Source organism: Odontomachus brunneus, unplaced genomic scaffold (genome assembly GCF_010583005.1).
Source record: "Odontomachus brunneus isolate Ranch 3 - 2012 unplaced genomic scaffold, Obru_v1 Obru_scaffold_006, whole genome shotgun sequence".
Taxonomy (NCBI): Eukaryota; Metazoa; Arthropoda; class Insecta; order Hymenoptera; family Formicidae; genus Odontomachus; species Odontomachus brunneus.
Window position 1 is genome coordinate 1,375,933 of NW_022639456.1, and position 25,495 is coordinate 1,401,427.

General features: G+C 47.9%; 1 protein-coding gene across 1 annotated transcript in view; it reads right to left on the bottom strand.

The window, feature by feature from the left end:
• Window positions 1-54: 54 nt before the first annotated feature.
• The window catches only part of LOC116853795 (mucin-5AC), a 43,015-nt gene continuing 17,574 nt past the window's right edge, over window positions 55-25,495 (bottom strand). The window contains exons 3-20 of the mRNA XM_032835018.1: window positions 18,811-18,993; window positions 18,312-18,571; window positions 17,630-17,884; window positions 17,094-17,279; window positions 16,739-17,004; window positions 15,921-16,390; window positions 15,649-15,771; window positions 15,157-15,567; window positions 14,756-15,044; window positions 14,372-14,548; window positions 14,224-14,307; window positions 14,071-14,136; window positions 13,828-13,908; window positions 13,236-13,737; window positions 5,177-9,286; window positions 3,494-3,695; window positions 2,640-2,786; window positions 55-1,476 (exon numbers count right to left, since the gene is read on the bottom strand). Coding sequence (XP_032690909.1) covers window positions 1,022-1,476; window positions 2,640-2,786; window positions 3,494-3,695; window positions 5,177-9,286; window positions 13,236-13,737; window positions 13,828-13,908; window positions 14,071-14,136; window positions 14,224-14,307; window positions 14,372-14,548; window positions 14,756-15,044; window positions 15,157-15,567; window positions 15,649-15,771; window positions 15,921-16,390; window positions 16,739-17,004; window positions 17,094-17,279; window positions 17,630-17,884; window positions 18,312-18,571; window positions 18,811-18,993 — 8,267 coding nt within the window. The 3' untranslated portion in view covers window positions 55-1,021. The remainder of the gene's footprint in view (window positions 1,477-2,639; window positions 2,787-3,493; window positions 3,696-5,176; window positions 9,287-13,235; window positions 13,738-13,827; window positions 13,909-14,070; window positions 14,137-14,223; window positions 14,308-14,371; window positions 14,549-14,755; window positions 15,045-15,156; window positions 15,568-15,648; window positions 15,772-15,920; window positions 16,391-16,738; window positions 17,005-17,093; window positions 17,280-17,629; window positions 17,885-18,311; window positions 18,572-18,810; window positions 18,994-25,495) is intronic.

The following is a 25,495-nucleotide window of genomic DNA, read 5'->3' on the forward strand; positions in this document are numbered from 1 at the left end:
TATATATATATATATATATATATATATATATATATATATATATATATATATATATATATATTATGTTAAAGGTTTAAATATTTCTATTTTAAGACCAAATACAATAAGAATGTCTAGGATTAGGATGTATGTTCGGCTATTGATACTTTTACCGTACGCTGAGGAAGAAATATTTGAAAATTTATCTGTGAGATGCAAAGTTTTTGTCTCAATGAGATGAATTTTATACCTCACAAATGAAATTTCAAGTGTTCGTCTCTCAGTGCACGCTTTGTCGGAATAATCACCGGGAAAAATAGCCCGCTTTGTAGTAACCGTAAATGGTCCTTTCGAAAAGCCCGTATCTCTCCTAAGAAAAGTTTCTCAAGAATGGAAGAATCGCTTTGGTAGAGAGTCAATGATTAAACATTGAACGCGACATTGTGTTCTGTTAGATTGCAACATTGTTTCTCTGCTCACACAGAGAAGTTCAAACGAAAAGTTCAAGAGAGTTCAAACAAACGAAAGGATTACCGTAGAATAGAAGAGAACGGAGAAGAGATACGGCCTCTTCGACAACCGCGTCAGGTCTCGGCGAACGAATAATCCAAAGTAATCCTACGCGAGTGATTAACGACGGGAGAGTTCGAGTCTAAAGTATAATATACCCTCGCGGAAAGGGAATAAATCAGCATAGAATTTATGTAAACTTATTTCTCGCGAGAAGTCGGGGACTTCCAGAAGAGCGTCGCAATCGGTAATCTTAACTACTCGACAATCGCATACCTCGCTAAAGATATTTCCCACAAGTGGCGGAAATAAATAAAGAGAATACATCGCTTGAACATAGTCACGATTTACCTGTTCTTTGCTACCAGATAATTATCAAATAATTGTAGCCTCGCGTTTACGATATATTGAGAAAGCAAAAATTATGCGATTGCTGCGAACGGTCCTCAGGTAACTTTCTCACGCTCGAAGTGTGTGTGTGTGTATGTGTATGTGTGAAGATATGACCGTCGAGTAGTCAAGGTAACCTCGGTCAGTCCTTACAACCGAGACCGGCGGACCAATTGCAAATACCGCCGACAGGGTCGAAGGACAACTTGGCCGGGCAGGTGTACTCGGTCCCGATCACCTGGCCGTTCACCATACGAGCGCAGGTGATGAATTTCTTGCACGAGTACGGGTGCGGGAAGTTGCCCTGGTCAAGGCAGCGTATCGTGCCCTTGCTCGTGAGGAAGAGCTTGCTGTTCAGGAGAGCCTTGCCGACGACGATCGGCACCTCGTCCTCGTAATAGTCGTAGTCGACGACCGGCGGTCTCCTAGGTCTCGTGGTCGCATTCACCGTGGGCCTGTCCTTCGCCTTGGACCCTTGCCGACTCCTCGAGACGCTGTTGTACCTCGAGACCGTCCTACTCACCGGGGTAGAATCGGTTCTAGGTGCTATGGTGGTGCTTATCTTGCGCCTTACGGCGTCCCTTAACTGCGCGCGACCTGATCAGTCGTGGAAACTGATTAATCGGCGTGCCGTCGCTTGGGGGCGTAAGCGGGTCACGATGATGAGAGACTGATTCCCCGGAGTGAGAGAGAGCGTGACACGAAGTAGAGCGAAAGAGAAGAGTGGGCGAGATTCAATTAGTAAGACAACCGGATCATGAGAGTCAGCGGCTGCTGAAGGACGAAGAGACGGGTATCTCGGCAACCTTGTCAGGAATATCAGGAGCATCCGCGTGCTACCAGACCTGCCGTTCGTTGTCGCACGGTTGTACGATTCATAATGAGCGTGATACGAAGCGGTTATTCCTGAGAAGGTCGATCCTTTAACCAACCACTCAAACCAACAAATCAATCAATCAACCAACCAATCAATCAACCAACTAACCAACCAACCAACCAACCAACCAATCAATCAACCAACCAACAAACCAACCATTTAGATCCTCTCCAAGTTCGTCGATGGATTTATGCCATGTACTGTCCATTCTGTCGGTGGTGGCATGAGTTCAGTAATTAGTAATTAATTCGCTTAGTAAGCAACCGCGAATGAACGTGATTCGTAAATGAATGCGTTTCGATAAGAATGAGAAGGAAAGAGAGAGAGAGAGAGAGAGAGAGAGAGAGAGAGAGAATCGAGATTGATGGTGCGTATTAAAATTTGCATTAGTATGTAAACAGCGAACGTTGAGACGAATGAGGAAGAGATCATCCGCGCTTGGATCGTACGTATGACTGCGTTCTTGAAGACAAGTATAGCGAGAGAACAAAAGACGGATATTATTCAGCGAAGCGAAGATCACGAAAGAAACACTAGAATATCGCGCAATATAGGAATTAGTCAATCGAGAAATGTAACGTGGAATCCTGCTTTGAAGAGAGAGAGAGAGAGAAAAAGAGAACCGGTCTGTCGATTAGCACGTCACAGTCTGATGAGAAATCGCATTGAGAGTCGGCGATGTCGAGGATGATGATCGGGAGAGTCCTTTCGATAACAGAAATAGGCCGCGGCGAAGTCTCGTTAAGTGAAACGTGGCGTATAGCAAATAAAACCCCCATGAAGTAGTCCATGAAGTGGATCAAGCTCGAGCGCGTGAGAGAGAGACTTTAGATTAGAAGAATTAGATAGTCGGGTGGCGTGGACTCTAGTAAGTATAATGTACCAGTGTCCGACGACGAGGAGGATGGCGGGTCCGCCACTGTCACTGCGAATTCTTGGGCGCGGGTGCTCTGATCGGACACGTCCGCTCTCTGGTCGACCTCGACGCCGGCGGCTTTCACGTATGACTGCTCGGTGAACTCGTACGGACCTGAAAAGAGCGCGGAGGCGAAGCCCTACTTAGAATGATGCACACAAAACGATGAGATTCCATTACGTTTTCAGTCTGAATTTCAGTGTAAATCAATCATTCCAATATGAACACCAAGTATATCAGTAACATTATATTAATGTTCTAATTATGCACTCAAGAATGTAACTGTTATATGACATACGTGTTATATTGCATTTACATTGTTGAGTGTGGAATTATAACACTGACGTTATATTGCTGATAGTTGGTATTTATGTATTGGGATCTTATTGATTCACATTAATTTAGACGAATTCAGACTAAAGTTTATGCGATATAATCGTTTTGCGTTCATTAACCCTAGAACTTGAAAAGTTTGCTCTGAGCAACTTTAAATGTTGCTGTTTTTACTGTTTTTAAAAGCATGTATTCTCTCTTTTTCTCTTTATTATAACTTTTCAACTCTATCGAATCGCAAAAATATTAATAGAATCATACTCCTCAAGAATTCCTACTCTGATTAAAAAAAATTAAATTTCAATAATTTTTCCAGAAGTTATGAGCAGAAGAAAATGTGCTAAAATTTACCTATGTTTAAGGCTAAAATCATTTTTTACTGTTTAAGAGAAAGGTTCTAGAGAGTGAAACAGGGAAGAGGTTCTCAGAAAATCAAGAGTGAGCTGGAATTGTAACAAGAGGTAAATACACATTTTCGTTAAACTTACCGACAACATCCATTCTCGATGACAATGTGCTTTCCGCAAAAGGTCTACTTCTTCGTTGAGCGGTCGACGCGGTGGACAGAGTGCTGGCTGCTGGAGTGGCCGCGGTTGAGCGCGTCGTCATCGTTATCCTCTGTCTGGTGGTGCGTCCGATGGCCGACTTGCGACTAACGGATGCGCTACTGTCGATTGTCCAGGTATTTACCTGTTTATCGAGTAATTGATTTATATAGCGCGTACTATGGGGTTATCGGCGTATTAATAATGAAATACGGTGTCTCGATTTTGCTGGCAAACGCATGCACAGTGGATTGCAAAACGGCTTGGATACGATGAAATTGAGAGCTCATCAAACAATCGTATTAAGAACACTAAATAATATCAAATACTATTAATTAATAATGATAATAATTGTGAATATAGTTGTTAAGCAAGTCCGTCAGTAATAATTCTAAATTTTGACAGTTTGGTGAGCTCCCAACTTCATTGTGTCTAAACCGATTTGCAAGCTACCGTGCGCGTTCGTCATCTCGAGCAAAGCAAGCTTATAGATTGATTAAGATAAAGTCGTTGAAGACACATCAGAGTAAGCGAAGTGGGCGCGTCGCGCCTTTCAGAAAGAGATTTGTTAATCGATGTTGAGGAGAACCGTAGCTGCGAAGATGCCGAGAGTACACTTCGGATCCGTTCGCGTGTCAGAGCGTTGGTTCAGAGGCAGACAGACAGGCAGACAGACAGAGGAAAAGATCAAGTCGCTTCCATGTTTCGTCCCAAAGTAGAAATATCTCGGATAGTCGTAGAAAGAGGAGAATAGCGCTACGTGTCCTCGTAGGCAGGCAATGCGATGATGATGATGATGATGACGATGACTTTCTACGTGGGCGCGCAAAGAGCGATAATGTAGCTGCGTTTCTCGTTTTCTCGAGAGGCGTCTCGGTTAGATCGAGCGAGAGAGGAGACCTCGTCGTAGCCCGGGCAGGCATTCGCGGGCAAAGCTACCGGAGTTACAGATCGGCTCCGTGCGAATCGGCCGCTCGTTGATGAACGGCGTCGTCCCGTGGGATGGATTATTTCGGTTAGACGTGAGTGGACTAGAGCTAGTAGAGGAATGCCGCCCCTCGTCTACGGCGATCACAGCCAGTCATTCGGCCGAGATGCGGTGTTATTTTAAGCGATCTTCATGTGACGCTGCGTTTTTACGTTAACTTTCCATATGCCGATGAGGATAGATTGATTTTAGGCGTCGAGGCATATTGATTAGGCAACGAAAGCGACGCGTTCTTGGCAGAGGTATAGCAGTAGATATCCCACAGAGAAGGTATCATGCTGAGCAAGTCTCCTCGGCGGGAATTCTGGTTCCCTTTGTATCCGTTCAAGCCGAGGCGATTCGAGACGACGATAACGTCGATTGCGTTTCGAGAGATCTCGTTTGGTTAACGGCAAGAAGAAGTGACGGCACTTGCGGCGGTTAAGCGAGTCGCAAGACTACGGGGTTATTTCGTCCTTATGAGCTTTTCATTAGACTCGTTAGACTCGTTAGACTCTTTTTCCCTTTCACTCTTCGCGGTGACGACGTTGTCCCGCTTGGTTAAGGCAACATGCGACCGGTCAAGGAGTTACAGCGTGTTATACAGCGGACATTCAAGGCGGGAAGTCAAGGCTCTCCGGTTTTAAAACGGCACTGACCTCGTGTGAGGGCCGATCAGTGTCCTCCTCGACTCGAACAGACGGCGCCTCCGTGGTACGTGGCTCCACCGGCTGTTCGCTCGTCGTCGCTTCTTCTTCTGCGGGTACAGATCTCGTCGTCTTCTCCTCGCCGTCGGGAAGATTGTCGCTCACGTACAGATTGCTCGAGAAATTGCCTTGGAGATCGTCGTCGGTAGAATCGGGATCTTCGCTCGCTGCGTTCCCTGTCTCGGGCTTGAGTCTCACGCTCTTCAGTACGACTCGCATTCTTCTGTTTGTTCTCTCACCGAAGTGACTCTTGCCGGTGCGAGTGCCACTCGAGAAATCGCCTTGGAGATTCTCGTTGGTGATATCTTGATCTGCATTCGTTTCTTCGGCCGCGTTTCTCTCTTTGGAGACAGGTTTGATCCTCTTCAGTACAACTCTCATTCTTCTCCTTGTGTTTTCTTCGTCGGGAAAGCTGTTGCCGGCGCGAAGATTAGTCGGAAGAGTGTGTGAGATATTTTCCTCGCTGAAATTGGGATCTACGCGTACTCTTCTGGTCGTGGAGTTCATCTCTGCGGATTTGAGTCTCTTCAATACGACTCTCGTTTTTTTCCTCATCTTTTCCGCTTCATCGAGGTTCCCGCTTGTGCGAAGAACGCTTTGCGATCCGCGTGAAGAACTTATATCGGGAGAACTGATGTCTCCACTAGCTTCTTCGTCAAAGTTGCCGTCAGGTTGAGACTTTATTCTTTTCAGTACAATTTTCCGTCTTCTCCCTGCCTTCGTATCTTCACGATAAGCTCGAATCGCCGCGTCTTTCGTCAAGTTGGACGATTCTCCAAGTACCACTGGAGTCTCTGCTGCGGGGGAAGTACTCGTTTCTTTTTTCTCGACTTTCTCTATGACTCTCTTCAATACTACCTTCGTTCTTCTTCGCACATCTTCTACTCGATCGTGCGAAACGTTTTCTCTAACGCTATTCCGAACATCGACGACATTCTCGTCGGATCTGACGGTGTCGTTGGTTGCTTCGGAGCCAGATCGTAGTCTTTTCTGTACGACTCTTCTCCTACGATTCTCCTGGATCACCCTCCACGACGGGGTATAGATCGGTCTTTGTGGTTGGCCACGATACACCGTGACTCGGCGTCGAGGATATTGCCTGGTCGGCCGCCTTGTCGTGGGCGTCTCGACGTCTCCATTACTTGGCCGATTTATAACGCGACGATGAACTACGATTCGCTCCGAGGTTCTCCGGCCGAATTCATGACCGATCGCGGCCAATTCCGACCTTGTCCGACCTCTTGTTCGATTTTGCGCGGGCCTTGCAGCAGTCTCCTCGGAGACTGTCTTCAGTCCCGGTCTGATAGGCTCTTCTCTCATCGTCCTTACGGAACTCGTTTCATACGTGTTTCTCGTAGTTGTTCCAAGTGTCACGTTCGTCACAAGCGACTCGCGGGAGGTCGCGGGAATCGACGAAAGAACTGTGGACTCGATTGGGACGAGGGTTGAAGAAGCCCGGTTGGTCGCGGTAGTCTCGACTTGAGTGAAGGACGCAGTCGTAGCTGTCGACGTTCCGGAATCGGTATCGGCGAGGGATTTCGGGATCGAGGTCGTCGTCACGGTGGATTTTGGGGAAGTTTCGTGTGTCATGAGAATCTCAGTGGTGTGAGCGGACTGTTTGGTCTCTGTGACGCTTGGTACTTCGACATCAACGTCGACGTCACGAGCCATCGGGGCTGTGAGCGATATCGTGGATGATTCGGTTGTTGAAGTCATCGCGATTGTTGGCTCCGTTGAAATCGGCTCCGCGTTCGTAACGGGAAGTTCTGACGAAGTCTCTGAGGAACTCTCAGAATCGGTTGTGGTCCACGAGTTGTCGGCATTCGTGACGAAAGTAACCGTAGAAGCTACACTCGCACTTACGGACGCTGTAGCCGTGTTTGCGAGATCGGTAGTTACGGGAATAATTGCCGCGGCAAACTCAGTCGTGACTGTTGCATCCGTCATCGTCGTCATCGAGTCTGTGTCTGTTGTGGGTGCAGCCGCACTCGCGACCTCATTCGGTGTTATCCAAGCAGTGGTCTCTGGAGCTATCGTGGTCGAGTATTCCTCTTGAATAGTTGTTGGGATGGTGTTTGCGGAGTAGTTTGCGACTGTAGAGATGAACGTAGTCGTATTCACAATCTCAGTCGGTGTTATCCTGGTAATAGTTTCTGGAATTGTCGTGGTCGAGTGTTCCTCTTGGATAGTCGTCGAAATAGCGTTCGCGTAATTTGCGCCTGCAAAGATGGGTGCAGTTACACTCACGATTTCAGTCGGTGGCACTGTCCAAGAGGTGCTGGTCTCTGGCACTGTCTTGGTCGAGTGTTCCTCTTCGACAGTCATCGGGATAGTGTTTGCGGAGTAACTTGCGACTGTAGAGATATCCTCAGCTTCGGTGCTCGCGGTTTCAATTGTAGTTCCGGGTTCAGAGTCGCTTGCAATTTCGTGCATGCTCGTAGTTTGCGGAATCGTGGTCGTGGGATGATTCGTGGGGACACTCTCAATCGCGGGTGTATACGTCGTGATCAGAGGATCGGTGATGCCGATCGCGGGCGTATCGGTAGTCGCCGAGCGATCCGCGATCGTGGAGATGGTGCTCTCGAGTCCGGTGCTTGCGGAATCGGCTTCCATCGCCTGCGTGCTCGCCTTCGTCGACATTGTCAACGTGTGGTAATCTGTGATCGTGGAAGCAAAAGTTTTATCCGCGGTAATCGTCGTGGAGTCGCTCGCGATCGCAGTTGAATCCGCAGCAGCCATGGCATAGTTCGCGTTCGCAAAGGTGGTTTCGTCCTCTGCGAACGTGGTCGTGATCGTGGAGCCGGTCGCGGTAGAATCGTCCATGACGTCTGTCGACGCGGGTGTCGTTAAGGTCGCAGGATTTTCTGTAACTTTTGACGTGAGTTCTCCGACGAGATCATCCGACGTGCTTACGATCCAAGGGTCACTCTCCGCGACCGACGAGTCGGTGGTCAAAGTCATCGTCGCTTCTGTGGTCGTACGACTTCTCACAGGAAGTCTCTGTGTCGTCACAGAGTCTCCTCTGAAGACACTCGCCGTGCTGCGAAGGAAACTGTCCTCGGTTCGCCTTATGGCGTCTTTGATCGGCGAGATGGTGGTTCTGATGCGTTTCTTGGTTACTATACGTTTCCCAGTCCACAGCGGAGTGGTGAGTTCGTTGTATTTGCTGATTGCGAGGGCGATGGCTCGCCTCGTTGGTGTCGTCGGAGAGATGACGGGCGCGTCAGGAAGAGACGTTGCGTCTCGGCCGAATCCACGTAACGATTTCCCTCTCTTTAACGCAGCGCCGTCGACGGGATTCATGGTTACCTCGAGTTCTTCGTAATCCGCAGTGTTCTCCACGCTGTTGGAATCCTCTGAGGAAACCGTTGAGAAGCCGAAGGTAGTGAACTTCGCTTCACGAGCGTTTTCGTTCTCGTTGCTGATGATATTGTTCGCGCGGTCGTCGATGGTGCTCGACTCCACCTCGCTCTGATCGTTACGAGCGACGGTGGGAACGCCAAGGATCGGAGTGGTCTCCGTCTGTTGCTCGATGGGAGCATAAGATGACGCGAAACTTTCCGTCCACGTGGACGACGATGGCTCGTTGTCGTTCTTGGTGACGTAAAAGCCACGCGTCACCGAGCTAGGAGTCAGGCTCGCGAGGGGAAGGCCGCGCATCGTTGTCGGCTTCAGATACATCGCGGTCGAAGGCTGCTCCGGTTTGTTCTCATCCTTCCGAATAGCGCTCGTGGCCGATGCTCGTTCTTCAGGATCATCCTTGCTCTGTGCAGCACGAGATCTCACTTTGCTCTCGGAGGCTTGTCGCAGCCACGAGTCGCTGGACTCTTCGATGAGCTCTCTCGCGCGCTCTGACGCGAGTTCGCTCGGCGGATCCAACGGATCGTTGGTCCCGCCGAGTTCTGACTCCTCGACAGCCTGCCGGCTAATGTCGTTGTCCACGTCGAAACGCGGCAAGTGCGAGAACACGGACGACGGCGCCGTGACGGTATAATCGTAGGTCGTCGGATAGCCGATCAGCTCCTTCAGGGTCGGCAGCCTGATAGCTTCCGAATCGGCGACCTGAAAAGCAGAACAAGGCAGCGCGCTTTAATGCGGAGATCCCCCGGGATCTTGCTCTCTTTGTTCTTTCTCTTCTGACCTCTCCCCCCTTTCCCACTTCGTCTCATATTCATAATCTTTCCCTTTTGCGGTTTCCGTTGTTCTGTCTCTGTGTACGCGTGTATGTGTGTGCGAACCGCGCCAGCTCTGGAGATGATGAGTAAGAGCGCGAAGAGGAGAGCCTCTCGGGGCCTCTTTAACTGTCTGTCGACAAGCGCCGCGAACGTGTGCGTGTCCCGCTTGCTGCGTTAATGAAAAGCAGTCATCCCTGGCGTTGAAGTGGCGTTTAGTGATGATCGTACTTGCGCTCGTCGTAACGATCGTTAAAGTGGTGGTAGTGGTGGTGGTGGTGGTGGTGGTGGTGGTGGTGGTGGCTACGTCGTCGAAAGTTATATTCAGAGGTCTCGGTCAAAGGTTCCTCTGGGGGGAGAGAGATAGAGAGAGAGAGAGACGTAAGCGGATGAAGATGCTCATTATGATTCGTCGTTATTGATGGTGATGATTGGTCATGCGTGATGACGATTATTCGGTCGGTCGTCGTGTGCCAGAGCGAGTACAGAGCCGTTCTTGTCCTTGTCCTTCCGCTTCACGTGCTCGTGTAACTTTATTTAACAAGCGTCCATCTCTCGTTGGTACCTTAAATATACTTAACACGCTCGCGCGTTATATATATATATGTACATTAGTAACTTTGAGGTCGACGAACATTAAATCGCAGGCGCCTGTTAATTCTAGCGCTTCCGCCGATACACCCCGACGGTCGCGATTGACCCTGGGAGAAGCACCCGGGGACTCTTAATGGCGGTCTATATATATATACATATTGATCGACATCTGCGTCCGATGACGACCGAGTAACAACTGCATCATGTTGCTATTACTTCGCGGAGGCTTTGTCGGCGATCAGGTTGCTGAACACCGACTCGATCTCGATGGTCGAGGATTCGTGCGACTCAGTGGTGAAGCGACCGTAACGATAGTTGAATTCGCCCTCGATCGGCAAGGTGGAGCGCTCGACTCCCGGACGGATCTCGTTGACCGACTCGTCGTCGTCGTCGTCGTCGCTTGATCCTGCAGTCATCGAGGACGACGTCGAGGTCGTTGAGAGGAAATGGTCTGCTGGTACTCTCGTGGTAGACGTCAGTGACGAGTACTTGGTCTTGATGAGGATCTTCTGTCTCTCGGTGGTACCAGACTCCGCCACCGAGGTGACCAGTCTGGTGACTAACGGCTTCACCGTCGTGGTGCTCGCGTAGTCCACCAGGTTCGAGTCGTAAAGTGGGTCCCCGTTCCTCGGTGTCGGCCTCGTTGTCGTTCTAAGCGACTGTTGCTTCCGGTGAACGGCGTCTGCGGCATAATCGAACTTCTTGGCTGGTATCAGTGTCTCTGTGACCGCTGCCTCCGTGGTGGTGGTGATCGACGGACGCTTCGAGTACGAACGCGTCCGGAAGTATTGCCAAGTTGTCGGTTCCGTAGGCGGCGTGTCCGCAACAGTCGTCCCTTCGATCTTGCCGCGCTCTAGAAGCCTGTAACGTGTGCGTGGTTGCCTGAAACTAGACTGCCTGAATCTGGCGTCTTTCGTCTCCGGCGTGTCTTCGGACTCCTCGGGCGCAGAGTCCAGATGCGGATGGAACCGTCTAGGCGAGAGAGCCTCTTCAGGGTCGAAGGGTCTCTTCAGGATAACGGGTACCTTATATCGCGGTCGAACTTCGAGTCTGCGATTGGCGCTTAGTGTCGAGCGATACGAATCTTGTTCCGCGAATTCCGTCGTGTCGGTTCCGCGATTCTCGACGTCTTCCAAACGACCCGAGGGATAATTTCGGGAAAACGTCGATGTCGTCGGGGTGTAATGTCTCCAGAAATCCGCGGAGTCGGTTCTTAAGATCGCGCTAGTCGGAACCGGCTCGTCGTTCATGTTATGGCTCTTGGGGATCGTGTCTTCTACAATTTCTTCCTGCCCGATTTTCAAGTCGCGAGAGTCGTCTTCCACTTCTACATACTTAAGATCATCGCGAAGAGTGCTGGAGCTCGTGGAGGAAACCGGATAGCGTCTGATGTAAAGGTTGTTCCTGCGCTTCGAGAGAACCTCGAGACTGCTGTTCTCCGTTGACGAGGACGCCGCATAGTACCGGTCAGTTGCGTTATCCGTGAACAACACGGGATTCTTGCGAATGAATTTCTTGCGCGCGTACCTCGGCTCGAAGTTCGGCCTCGTGGCTGGCGATGAATCTGGCTCCGACGTGGACAACGTAGAGGTCGTTTGTGCATGCACAGTGGATAAGTTGTCAGGCTCAGTAGACGGTAACAGCGTTTCCTCCCTGAACGCGTCACTCTCCGTGAAATCAACCGTGGCTGTCGCCAACGTTGACTCCACCGTAGTGACTTCTGTCGGGATCTCGCTCGTCGAGCGGTACTCTTCGTCGATGCCGCTGTCGATCGTAGACACAACGGCCGTACTGAGGAAATCGGTTATGCTTTCGCCGGAGGTGGTAGTGGATTCCGGGACGGGTGTCTCCAGAGTGAACTTCGTGAAACCATCCTCATTCATGGACAAAGTGGTCTCCGTGACTACGGTTTGAGTGGAGTCCTCCACTTCGCCTGTGACTGTCGGTTGACCGGTGACTATCGTCGATTCCTCAGCGTCCTTGCGACTGCTCATCGGGGTTGTCGATTCCGGGAAAAAGCTGGAGATATCCTGCGTCTCCTCCTCGGGAGTAGTCTCGGCCGACGTTGGAGACGAGGTGTCTTGAATCGGTCGTATACGCCTGATTACTTTTCGTCTACGCGCCACTTGGAACGACTTCTGCTCCTCCTCCTCTACCTCCACGGCGTTTGCAGCCGTACTGGACACGGGTCTTCTTCTCAGGATGACCTTCCGTCTCCTCGGCACTTCCGACGCGTTGTCGAGGGCGCGCTCAGTGGAAACGATCGTCACCAAGTCAGGATTAAACTCGTAGCTCTCGATCCGTGTGGTCGTTGTAGCGATGGCGTCCTCGGGTCGGTCGCTTGTATAGTCCACTTTGTCGCCGGAGACCGTGGTGACGTCAATCTCCGCGATCGGTTGCACGGTGTAGGTCGAAGGTTCGATGGTGTTTGATTCAACGGCGGAATCGACCGTCGTGACTTCCTGTTGAAACTCGAGTTGCGTCGTCGCCGTCGTCGTCACATCATTCTCCCCATCTACGACGTTCAGCAAGTCGCTTCTCTCAATATTGCCGAGTTCCGTGGCGGTATTCTCATCAGGCACCTTTAATGTCGTCGTCGTCGTCGATACGGCTCGCTTCTGATTCGACTCGTCGTTCGCCTTCTGCACAGATTCCAACTCGAATTCCACGTTGTTCCTCTTCTTCGTGTATTTGGTTCTGTCGTATAAATCGCGATTGACAGTGGTGGGTCTCCTGAAGACCCTGACGTTCGTGATCTTCTCGTTGTTCTCTTCGTCGTTGTTCTCGGCTCGTGAACGGAATGACGGATTCCTCCTCGATCCGCCTTGCGTTATCCTGACTATAGGGCTATCATCCAACTCGTTGGTAGACTCCGTACTGCTTGTTCTGCTTGGTCGCCGGTACCTTCTTTTGAAGCCACTTATAGTGCTGCTGACGGTCGTCGTGGTCGTCGTTTTACTTCGGTCTCTGTATCTTCCCGGGACAGAGTTCGTGGACGACGCGTCTGCAGAGGACGCGTCTGTGCGCGACCTATAAGTCGACGGAGTGTACCTGTTGGATCCTCTATTGCGTGTTCTGCCAGTGTCCCTGTTTCTGGACGCGTGCGTGTCCGTGTGGGAAGCGTCCACCTGTTCCACCGGCTCATCCTCGGCGACTCGGACTCCGTTGGTCGGTCTTGTCCTTAATCGAACTCGCCCCAGATACGGACTGGACGAGCGCGTGAGGTTTCGCGACGTTATACTCACCTTGGGCCTCACTTGGTTGCTCGAGGGGGTCGTCGTCGTCGTCGCTGTATCTGACGAGCCGCCGGATTTTCGCCTCGTAAAGCCAAACGGTCGCGGCTGCGACACCGCGGCGATCGTCGACCTACTCGCCGTGGTCGTAGTCGTCAACTGGCTCGCGCTGCTTGCTGGCACCGTGGTCAGCAGGATCTCCGTCGCAGAATCTTCCACCAGCTTCACCGGCTCCGTGGTGGAACTGATGGCGCTAGCATTGAACACTGGACCGATGCTCGATGGATAGTCCGATGGTTCGACGCTGATGACGGTGATGACTTCGGTAGACGTCGAGGTAGTCGGCGTGCTAGTCGTGGACGTTGGGCTGGCTGGAGTGCTGGTTTCAGGGTATTCTAATACTCTCGTGGCTGAAGTGGTCTCGATCGTAGGCTCCGATAACGGTGGTATCGCGCTGCCGGAATCCTTGGAGGTTTTCGAAGTAGTGCTTCGGAATCTTTGTATGCTGACGTACCTGGAAAGATCGACGTGTGAGAGCGTCAGATTATACGACAATGTGAAAATAGCTGAGAGGATAAGAGAGAGGAGCTTTGTGCGCAAAAACCTAGATTTCGTCGTTGATGAGCCATCATCTTTCTCTACCGATCGATCCGCGTCTTCCGAATCGTCGTCCTTCTCTGAATTCCTAAAAGTAATTAATAACAAATATAATGAACAATATAATGAACTAATAAGTAAATATCCGACATCCGAGTGCTCATCTCTTGTATTTTGCAATTTTAATCGATTAACGTTCCCCCAACGCTCATTATATCGTAGATGCAGTTGTAAAATAATTTTTCCATACCTGAAAACTGAACTTCGATTTCGGAAAGGTTTGGACGTTTCAGAGTTTGCCTCATTATCCTGTTGCCTGAGAAATATTATTAACGCATTATTAGCAATTTTCAACTGTATAAATTCGCAACTACCGAGCAGAATCGAATACATTCGTATTTACTTGTGAGAGAAGAAGGGTCGTCGTCTGCGAGTCGGCTGATCCTCCTCAATATCCACCTCCCTTTCTCCCACATCGTTCTCGTTTCTAAAAATCCCCAAATGCGATCAGAGACACGGTGTCAAACGAATTATTCTACCGATCGTCATACCTAGACGTCGTGGTGGAAGGTCGCGCGCGTCGGATGTTCACATAATTTGGCGTCACTCGTTGCGTAGACGAGCCACTGTCTAATGGATTATTGACGCTCTGCTCTTCGCTGAAAGCTATCTCGGCGTTGTCGTCCTCCTCGTCCTCATCGTTATCTTCGTTTCCTTTCTTGTTTGACCTGATATTGAAATAAACGGCATAAGAGGACATTCGATTTTATCGTTCATTTCGCCATTGAAATTTAGTTTAACCGTCTCCTCTTCAAGGTAATATCAGTGAGAAGACATTAAATAATAGCTAAATCTTGATTCGATGGCGAAGCCAGTCGATGCGGTTCTCGTATCGCGTGTCTCTCAGAGAAAGATAAGAGATTAGGGAAACTCACTTGGGTCTCTCGATAGTGACGTATTGAGGCTTCTGCGATCGCCTGAGACTCTTCACCTCGGGGATATCGTCCAAGCCTTCAAATTGCGCTCTGCCCGGTCCGTTCACGTAACTAGTCTGCGAAGATGACAGTACCGGCCGTTGACTGGCGATCTTGTTCGCTTGACGACTCAGTACACGTTCATATAAACTGCGACTGATCGTAGCCGGGGTGACGTTCGCGCTACCCGACGTCGTGTCGGAGTTCTTCTCTTGAAGCAGCAATTGTTTCTCGAGATGCTCTATTCCGCCTAAAATTTTGAGGAAAAAGCTTATTCAAGTACGTTTTACTAAAATGTCTAGATGAGCGTTAACGTTGCGAAGAAAATATGATAAGAAGATAATATGTTTGAAGATACTCGCCTGCTTTTTTAATAAGATCAATCAGCTCCTTGATCACCCGCGGATCCTCCTCATCCTCGCTGTCGATGGCTTTCTCCGGCTCGCTCGGTCTCAACGTTGTGGTGGTGGTTGTACTTGGTCTGCTTCTGGTGAGCGTTTTGTACACAAGTGGCTTCGCCGTCGTCGTGGTGGTTTTTGGTTCCTCCTCTTCTTCGTTCTCTTCGATCTCGTCCTCATCGTAATCTTCCTCTGAATCGTATTCCTCCTCTTCTGCTTCGGCTTTCGGGGTCGTTGTGCTGTGCAGATAAGTCGTGCGGCTGGTCGCGGCCGTAATGGGCGACCTGGTGGTCGAGACGACGGACGTCTTCGACTTGGGGCAGATCACATTACGGGGATAATCGCAGGAGTCTGCCGCTTTGTTGAACACCAATCCTGCGCGAATTGAGAAGACGCTAGTGTCGAGTTATAGTTGAAGATCAAGAGTTAAAATGTATGATTTTATCACGTTTATACCTGAGGGGCAGGTAAACTGATGGGCAACTACGCCAAGCCCGCTTGGGCCGCTATCCAAGCACCAGAAGTACTTCTTGCAATCACGGGGATGCGGGAAAAAGCCCTCGTCCTCGCACTTAAAGTCTGCAAAAATGCAGAATCCTCAATTCCACGCAGTTCAAGGATTTTTTAGTCTCTTTCCATATTTTTTCATAAAAATTGATTATTGTTTGAATAATCTAGATCGAGTTTCTAAGTGACCATTTGATGTCTCTTCACACACGAGAACTTACCAGTTCCTGGGTCAGGAGTAGTCGGTGGCTCGGGCGTCGTCAACTTGTTGCTCAAAGACTCGCCGTCGTCAGTCTTGGTCTGGCCTTTGCGTCTGGATTGCTTCCTGCGGGAACTGCGATCAGCGGAGCCGCTTCTCGTCTTGCTTCGACTCCGATTCTTCGGTCGCTCGATCTTCTCAGTGACCCTGACGGTGTTTTTAGCTTCTATGTCTTCGTCGGGCGAAGGTTCGTAGGATCTCCTCGACACCTCTCGATCCTCTTGCTCCTCGTCGCTCGCCTTCGACCTCGAGATGGTACGATACTTTGTTCTCTGCGAGGACACGCGTTTCCTCGCAGTCGAAGGCGCCGTGGTGGTTGTGCTTCTTCGACTGCTCGAGCCCAACTTGCGCGCAACGGAATTGCTCTGGTTAGTCTGGATGCGCGTCTTCTTCCGACTGTCCACCGACTTCGTCTTGTCGATCGTATTTTTGCTACGTGATGACGCAAAATATATATATAATATAATTACACATATAATTTTACTTCCTCCACTGAAATAAAATTTATATAGGGTAAAATGTCCACTTAGTAGCATTCCTCTCAGCCATTGATATTTTAGAAAAACCTGATTTTTCTTGCAACCAGGGTTGTAATTAAACTTCTTGCTTGCATTCTATGATTCCAAAAGATAATTTCAAAACTAAAACGAACAACAAATGGTCGTAAGAAAGACCAGGTTTTTCTAGAATGTCAATGACTAAGCGAAAAACCAATAATAAGGTGTTTTACTCTATACCTTGAAATAATGAATGACAATTGCCCTCGACCTCGGAATTTACCTGTTGTCCGTGAGCAAGGCCTCTTTGGCCGCCTCGATCAACGGGTAAGGTCGTCCATGACATTTGCCGCGGAAGTCATCGTTGTCGATCGACCAGAACATAATACCACCCAGCTTCTTCTCGTTCACATAGCGGGCCTTCAGTTTGACTATGTCCTCGTCGTCGTAGCCCACCCATTGGTCGGCTTTGAAAGCGTACGGTCCCATGGCGTTGGGATTCGGCTGGACGACCTCCCACTCGTCGGATTCTGCTATACCCTCGCAGATCTGGGAAGTCAAAGTTCGCGTTGCATACAAGACACACAAGAGAACACCCTACGCGAACTCTTCCTAGTCAGGTTTCCCCATTGACTCACCTCGTAATAGGCAAGGTAGCCTTTCTCTCGAGTGGCATCTCCTTCGACGCCCGGACCATCCGCGGGTGACCCAAGCTCGGTCGCGTCTTTGTTGAATAAAGTGTATGAACGGCCATACGTCGGTATTCCAAGAACGATCTTATTCGCGGACGCACCTTTCTCCATGAGATGGCTGATCGTATAGTCCTGAGACAACCGAATGTATATTGCGTAATCATTTCAATACAAAGACAAAAGTTTGTATCAACATGCAGTTTGTATGATTGTGATAGACGAACCCACGCGTTTTGGTTGAAGAAAACGGGATTTCTGGTTCTCGGATTTACATAGACGAATTTAGGAACCTAGAGATTTTATGTCCTTCAACCAAAACATGTTGGTTTGTTCATTAAAATCAAACTTCACGTCAACACAATCAAACTTTTTTCCGACATTATTATCTGTATATTCTACAGCACGATAAAAAATGTATTCAATCATTCGAACGTGAATACTCGAACCACAGAGTGATGAAAGTCCCAAGACGAGAAACTCACGATAGTCAACTCGGCGTCGTAATTGTACTCGTTGTCCTCCTCCAAGGGATACAACGGCGAGTGGTGATTGACAGCGGGCTCATACGCCGAGTGATAGTCGTAGGATAGAAGATTGATGAAGTCCAAGTACTGGTTCAGCCTAGGCATGTCGTAACCCTTGTCTATGTACTCGATACCGGCCGGCATCGCCATTGACAACAGTAGCCGCGGTCTGCCAGTCTTCGAGGCTTCGCGCTCGAACTCTTCGCGGAGTTCCTGCCGATTCGTAATTCACGATTGACGTCGCGGTCAACGTTTACATCTGCCGTCGTGATCGACGATAACGCACGGCATCGTTTTCTGACACAACGGAAGCGAATTGCGCACGAGCAACCGCGCGAAGGGGCTGTCATTAGCCGCGTTACTTCTTTCCGTGCTTTTTGATTCTTATCGAGAGAGCCGCGCTTTGCCATCATTTGTATCATCAGCAATTAGTCACTTCGCTCGAGTTACTCCCGCGTGATTCGTTTCCCCGATTAGAGCGAAGTCGCGCAATCGGTCGTCCATGAGTTCCATGTTCATCGGCGCGTTCCCGCCGATCGAAGCTCCTCGATGTGCTTCTCGCGGCGAGATTTCCGCAAGGAGGGGAATCTCCCTGTGTCCTTCTCGCGGCGATAAGCAGCGCGGTCATCGGCGCACTTACCTGGACGAGGTTGGCGTAATTGTCCTTATCTCGCGGCTTCCCGCCGTCCCTGAAGGCCGGATATTCCCAGTCGAGATCGAGGCCGTCGAAGTGATTCTGCCTGAGAAACTTGACGGCGTTCTTGACGAATTCCCGCCGTCTAGCCGGGTCTGCCACCATCGGTGAGAATCGGCTGGAGCCCTCGTTCCAGCCACCGATCGCCAGCATTGTTTTCAGGTTCTTATTGTAAGTCTTCAGGCCGGTAAACTTCGCGTACCCACCTGTCGCGTAAGCGAGCAAGCGAGCGAGCATGTTAATCGACGAGTGAAAGTTAAATATCAACCGAAGAGATGACGTTCCCCGACTAGAATCGCGCATCGTCGTAGCGACGCAATCGCGAATAGCTCGCGAGGTACACTCAATCGAATCAGCTTGGATACGTGTGGGCGAGTAATTCGAAGTCCACACATTGTGAGTAACAACATTGGACAAAGTTAGAAATGCTGCTTTTCTACGTCACCTTTTTCGATGTCCTGATACTTGTCGAACGGCTTCAGCGCGTTGTCCTTCGTGAAGCCGCCGAACGCGTAGATCAGGTGGGTGCACAGGTACGGATTGATGTTCTGTGGGGAGAACTTCGCCGTACCGGGCCGGTACACCGACCAGTTCGTGTAATAGCAGACGATTTTGCGCTCGGCGATTCCTGGAAGATGAGAATGTACTAACGAGCGCGAAAGGAAAATGAAGTGAACATGCATTGTCCCACACAAGAAAAGGTATACCGAAATTTTGAAAGTGAGTTGTCCATCGAGACAATTTTCGAATATGATAAAAGGTAAAAGAAAACACTGACATCAACCTGAAAACAATTCATTTAAGTGCTTCTGGCCTCGGCTGGCGAAACACGAGACTTAATCTTTTTTTAAACCCAATGCATGTGAAAAAACGACTAAAATAGACAAAGGATGATATCAATTGAGATTTTCTAAATGTCATCTTAGGTTCTTTAGATGAAGCCTTTTTTGGATAAGAATGGGTTTCAAAGCGTATGCATGATTTATGCGTGTGGAAATCCCTTTGTCTGGCGCACAGTTAAATATCCTATTAAAGTGCATGAGAATACTTTTGTAATCAAAGTTTTGGAGTTTTACATTATGTATTTACGGATAATTTGAATGTAGACAAGATGAAAAGAATATATGAAAAAGCATTATTATTCTGTCTTCTAATAAATTGGCCCTGATAACACCAGATGGGTTCTCAAGGATGAAAATGTGAAAAGGGCATTATTACAACGGATTAGTCCTTACAGTCTTTCGATGCTTTTCGCGAATTGCGAAAAAACGGACCTCTCTCTGCTGCCAGTAGCGCGGTACGGCGTGTGCCGGCAATTTTCTGCAATTTTCACCGCGAAACCGTGAAACGCGCTCGCGTATGCGGAGCGCGAATTAATGCAGGTCTGCGACGCGTGCAGATCCATCCACAGTGTGTACGTCTCCTATACGTGCGCACATCTATGGATCTCCTCGATTATACACACAGCGGACCGTACCGAGCGCATACTCGCGTGCCAAACACGGAGAGAACGCGTAAATGGCTGTGAGAGAAAACGCTGCCGCGGGAGAAATTGAAACGCGATTGAACTTTCGTTCGTGTGCGAAGGAATAGGCGCCGCGCATCGGCAAAGCAGGTGCTGTTCTTACGAGATCGCCTCCGAAAATGCTCTCCCGACGACGGTCTTCCGTCACGTTCCCAGCGCCTTGTGACTCGCGCTGGAAAAATTGGTGGACTCGCATAATCCCGGAAAATCAAAATCCTGAAGTCAGAAAAGCAGCAAATCAAAAGTGGGAGAACATCCTAAAAAGTCTCAATTTTGAAAACTGTGAACAACGAAATGTACCGAAGCACAATTTTTCCAAAATATTGAAACCATGAAGTTGTCTCATAAAGTTGCGCGACAAGTTATTGACAACTTTACACTGAGAAAAAATACTTAGTACTTGTAACTATATATATAATCGGATAGAGAAATAATTACTACAAATTGTGGTGAAGGAAATCATTTTTTATGTATTAAATTCTACTGTAATGTTAGTGATAATAACCTAAAGATCTCTAGAGGATGTTCTGAGGACGTTCTTAAAATATCTTTAGAGAAAAAGAGAATGTCCTGTGGAGATCTGTGCTGTTTAGGAACTTCATATGTGTGTTACTATTATAATATTTGCGTTAGAATAGCTAAAAAATATATTTGGGACTAGAAACAACTATAATCTTAGATTAACTGTTTTTTTCTTTCAGTGCATTCTTTGAATATTCCGGGAAATTTCCTACACTTAATTTTCGGGATTCCGACTTTTCAGGACGTTGTCCCACTTTCAGAATTTCGATACTCCTTTTTTCTCGAGGATTATGCGAGTTTCCTGTAAAATCGATACGTTCTTGCGGAAATGCGCGGGTCTACGGTGGAAAATACGACGACAGCTATTTGGACGGTAATCTTCGAGTTTTTCGAGATTATATAAGCAAAATCGCTGAGACGCATCACGCACCTGTCAGTCTTGATATTTGAATGCTCTTGCAAACTTCCCAGAGAACTCTCTCTCTCCTTGATAAACTGCCGTGTGACAGAATCTGAATCATTCAATTTTGCACGCTGTTGTGCCGTGTTAGATTTTCATTTATAGAACTTCGGGGCCTGATTACCTCGAGGATCTTTCCTCCCACGACGACAACAACGACTAATCATCGCGTTGTAACGAAGCTATCGTGACGAGCTATCGTTACGTGGGTGGGCGAATTGAATTGCGATATCTACGCGCGAGTAACTTCATAATGCATAATTTTACAATGTACAACTTTCCTTGCCTCGTCGACGTAACGACGATTCGCGACGCCACGTAATCCCACCGAAAATAGTATCGCAAGAGCGATACTGTTACGCGAGGGGATATTGTTTCCCCGTCATCATTCGAGCGTCTAATTGGCCTAATGCAAACACGTACGAACACACGTATACACACACACATACACACACACGTGTCTACGTGTGTGATGGTATGCATCTCGTTGCCCTGCTTCGCACACGCGTAATCATACGCACGAAGGCTGACTTTGACAGCTCGCCGTAGCAAGCCGAGCGGAGCGCGTACTTTCGACTCGCGAATTATCCGTCGTGCTTTCACCGATCGAGCGTGGAACGAGGCCGCGACTCCGTGCAGAAACAATACGAGCGACGCCTGCGAATTAAGGCCGGTGTTGACCCTGACCAGAAACCCGCGACAGTTCGGCGAGGTCGGTGATTATCTCCGCGGGCGAAAATCGCCGTAATTTCGGCGGGTTTGATCGGAAAATTTATGCAGATATTCAGACAACGTTTTGACTCTTCAGTGGAGAAACGCGAATTACAGACTTCTTTAATCCTTAGAGTAATAACTTCGCGATTAATAGTTCAAAATCTCACGTAGTTGCTTGCGAAACGATAAAGGAATTTTTCGTTAGGTTCTACCTGTACACCGCGCTGAATAACAGAATAATAACGGATTGTCGAGCATCCTGCATATCTGCTCAAAATAGGAGCGATCAGATGAAAAAAGAGAGAATTCACATCTTGGCAGAAAAATATAAAACAAAGAGGCAGAAATCAATGAAAATTCGCTCTGGCGCAGAAACTCTGTTGACTACCACTTGACAACCAGCGCGAGTTCTGAATGATTTCTGTCTTTCAACTTTTCTGCCGAACTGTAAATTCTCCCTAAGGATTAAAGGCTGGTCTACAATATGCTCTTTGCGTTCTGTTTCTAGTCTTCTATCTTCTCCTGGCTTAAAGCTTAAGGTTTGAGTCAGAAGAGATGAAGAGAAAGAAGCAGGAAGCAAAGAGCATATTGTAGATCAGGTTTAAAGCTTAAGATTTGAGTTAGAAAAAGATAAAGAGAAAAAAGCAGGAAGCAAAGAACACATTGTAGATCAAGAATAGACAGAGTCGAAACGCCTCTGATGCAATACAGCGAGTCGGCGAAGAGGGGCTGCAAGATGAGTTTTTTGAATCCGCGAGGAATGTCTCCCAAAGCGAATCGGGGATTCTGGAGCACCTAGTGCGACGCGAGTCCGCGTGAGCTGAATCTCGGATTCCGTTGACTCGTTTAACAAACACACCTCCGCCGGCTTGACGGCTAGCAAAGATTGCCAGCACGGGAACGCTCGAGATTCTCTTTCACCGCTACGCCCACGAGGCGTATTCGCGATAGGTCCCACGCTACGTATCGCAGTTATACACGAACGGTGCGGTATATAAGTGCATTGGAGCTGCGGCGCATAATAGCCCAGATAATATCGAGTAAGAGGCCCGCGATCCGCGCTCGTGATCGCGCGTTTTTCCGGACTGCCGCGCGGTAGGACGCGGGAAAAATCGCGGCGCGTTCCGCACACCTTGGCGATCACGAAGTGGAAAGCCTTATTAAAAGTCTTATTACGGCAATCTCTTCCTCTCCCTTTCTCTCTCTCTCTTTCTTGCACGCGCGCACGCCCGCACCGTCGTTCACTCTCCACAATTATTATTGTCCGTTGTGACGAGTGCCAACCGCGCCATTTCATCTTCGCGCGATTTATGGGAACGTTAACTTCCTCGCGCACTTTGCTCGCGGCGTTCAACGAGCGCTCACTAGAGGCGTCGCGAAAAATTACGGTTCATTACGTAAAGATATATCTAAGAGTACATCTTTCAGGGTACTACTAAGAAACTACTCCACCGAGCAGTTTCTCAAAACCCTCTGCAGGGATCGTTTGTCTCCGACGAGATGTCATTTATTTGTCCGCACAGCCATGAAAGAGCAGAGAGATGTGATAAACTCGTCTCATTCGAGAGCGCTTTGAGGCAAGTCGCGTTTGCAGAAGTCGAATCTAACACTAGATTGTCAATGCTCGTCATATCGGCTTACATTTCAGGAACAATTTAATTGAAACATTTTGTAATCTAAGGATTACTTTATTTTCCTTCTGCAAAAATGTTTAAGGACGTTAAGACAGATAGTGGATATGAATGGATAAAAATTTTTTTGATTGAAATAATTGATCGATATTCAATACGACAAATCAATAATCAAAATCAATCAATCGTTATATATTCGATCACGAATAAATTAAACAATGAAATTAATTGTCAATCAATGTACGATCAATCGTATCAAAGTTCGATTAGTAGTGAATACCATCGATTGATGAAATTATTTGTGTTGTTTTACACAAGGCGATTGATTCATTTCGATTGCTGGTTTGCCGATTATTTTAGTCGAAGAGAATTTTCATCGATTAATGCTCAACACTGAACACAGGTTACAAGCAGGAAAAACAATGAAAGGAATCAGGTCTGTTCTTTTTAGCCGAACTGTCTGGTGCACACCAATGCAATAAGTCAGAGTGAAACAGACATGTTTTGCTTCACTCAAACTTATTGCACTAGTCTGCACCAGTTCAGGTAGTTCAGGCTAAAAAGAATAGACTTAAAGTGACTCCACACTGGCAATAACAGGCTAACTACTACTGCTAGCCACCGGCAATCTGGGGTTAACTACGGGTTGACTGACTTCGGTGAAAGACTTTCGGTCTTTTCTCCGGGACTACTGCGGGAAATCGAACGCAGTCGTTTCGTTCGGTCGGCCGGAAAAACCGACGATTTACGAGCGCCATGAGAGAGAGAGAGAGAGAGAGAGAGAGAGAGAGAGAGACCCGTTCCTTTTTCCTCGCGCGAGTCTATTCCAACTTCTTACTTTATTACAGTCGCAGAGCGCGGGATTGCTCTCCCGCACGGAAACGATTATCGCCGTGAGATCCGAGGGTGCAGTCGGCGGATAAACGCCGGGGATCCGACAGTTAAGTGCCGCTTTACAGTTCGTTTCGCAAGGCGGGTTTACTTTGGCGGCCGTGCGAGCACTCCCTGAGATTTATCTCGGGCTATAATTTATTTTTAAGACCTATAAGCGTCACTCCTTGCCCGCTCAGTGCTCCGGCTGTCGATTAGTTCGAATTCGGGAGTATTAAACACGTAATGACTCCTTATTCCTCGTTTAATCTCGAGCACGCTTCGTCAAGAGAGAGTCGATTCCCGACTTCCTGACGGGGAAGCGCGACTTTGCTCACTGCGCCAGGTCATTCCATAAGCGATGTCGTTTCTTATCTTACAAGCATGACTGTCTCGTTCAGACGACGCACACTGAGAGAAAAACTCTCTTATATTTAGAGATGTGCGAACTATTCGAATTCGAATCGAATCAAGTGAAATTCGATTCGATTCAAATTCGAATCCGAATAATTCGAAAATTTCGAATCGGAAAGATTCGAGTACAGATCGCGCACATTAGTATTAACGAAGAACTATTAAAGACATCCAGCCTTACGGGAATTAGCATGACTTGAAAAGTTTGCTATACATTGAGATTTTCTTAAAAAATATTAAAAGATAATGGTTTCTAGATAAATTCTTACCGACAACTGTTCGATCAATATGTGTCGTTGCGCAGCTTTCAAAGCAGGAACTGTTCCATACACATTTACCGATTATGTTATATATCTCTTACGTTAAAATGAAATAATTTCACACGATCAATGTTATCTCTCTCTCGTACTGTAATCACTATTTTCATATTGAATTCAATGATTATGTTAATTAAAAATTCTTTCAACGATTCGATTCAATTCGAGTGAAATTTCATCGATTTAACTCGATTCGAATTCGAAATTAAAATCTGAGATTCGGCTCAATTCGATATTAAAAATCTTTGATTCGCACATCTCTACTTATATTCTTCTTTCTCAATCTGCTTAATTTTCACTTAACCTTTAGATCACTTACTCCTTTTCTCTCCCGATCTACACTGAGAGAAAAATTATCTTAAAATCAACAAATATTTCCTTGGTGGGTGCCATATTCGAACCCACCAAGGACATATGGCACCCACCAAGGAAATATTTGTTGATTTTAAGATAATTTTCCTCTCAGTGTAGATCGGGAGAGAAAAGGAGTAAGTGATCTAAAGGTTAAGTGAAAATTAAGCAGATTGAGAAAGAAGAATATAAGTAGAGATGTGCGAATCAAAGATTTTTAATATCGAATTGAGTCGAATCTCAGATTTTAATTTCGAATTCGAATTGAGTTAAATCGATGAAATTTCACCCGAATCGAATTAACATATTTACTTAAATCAAATATT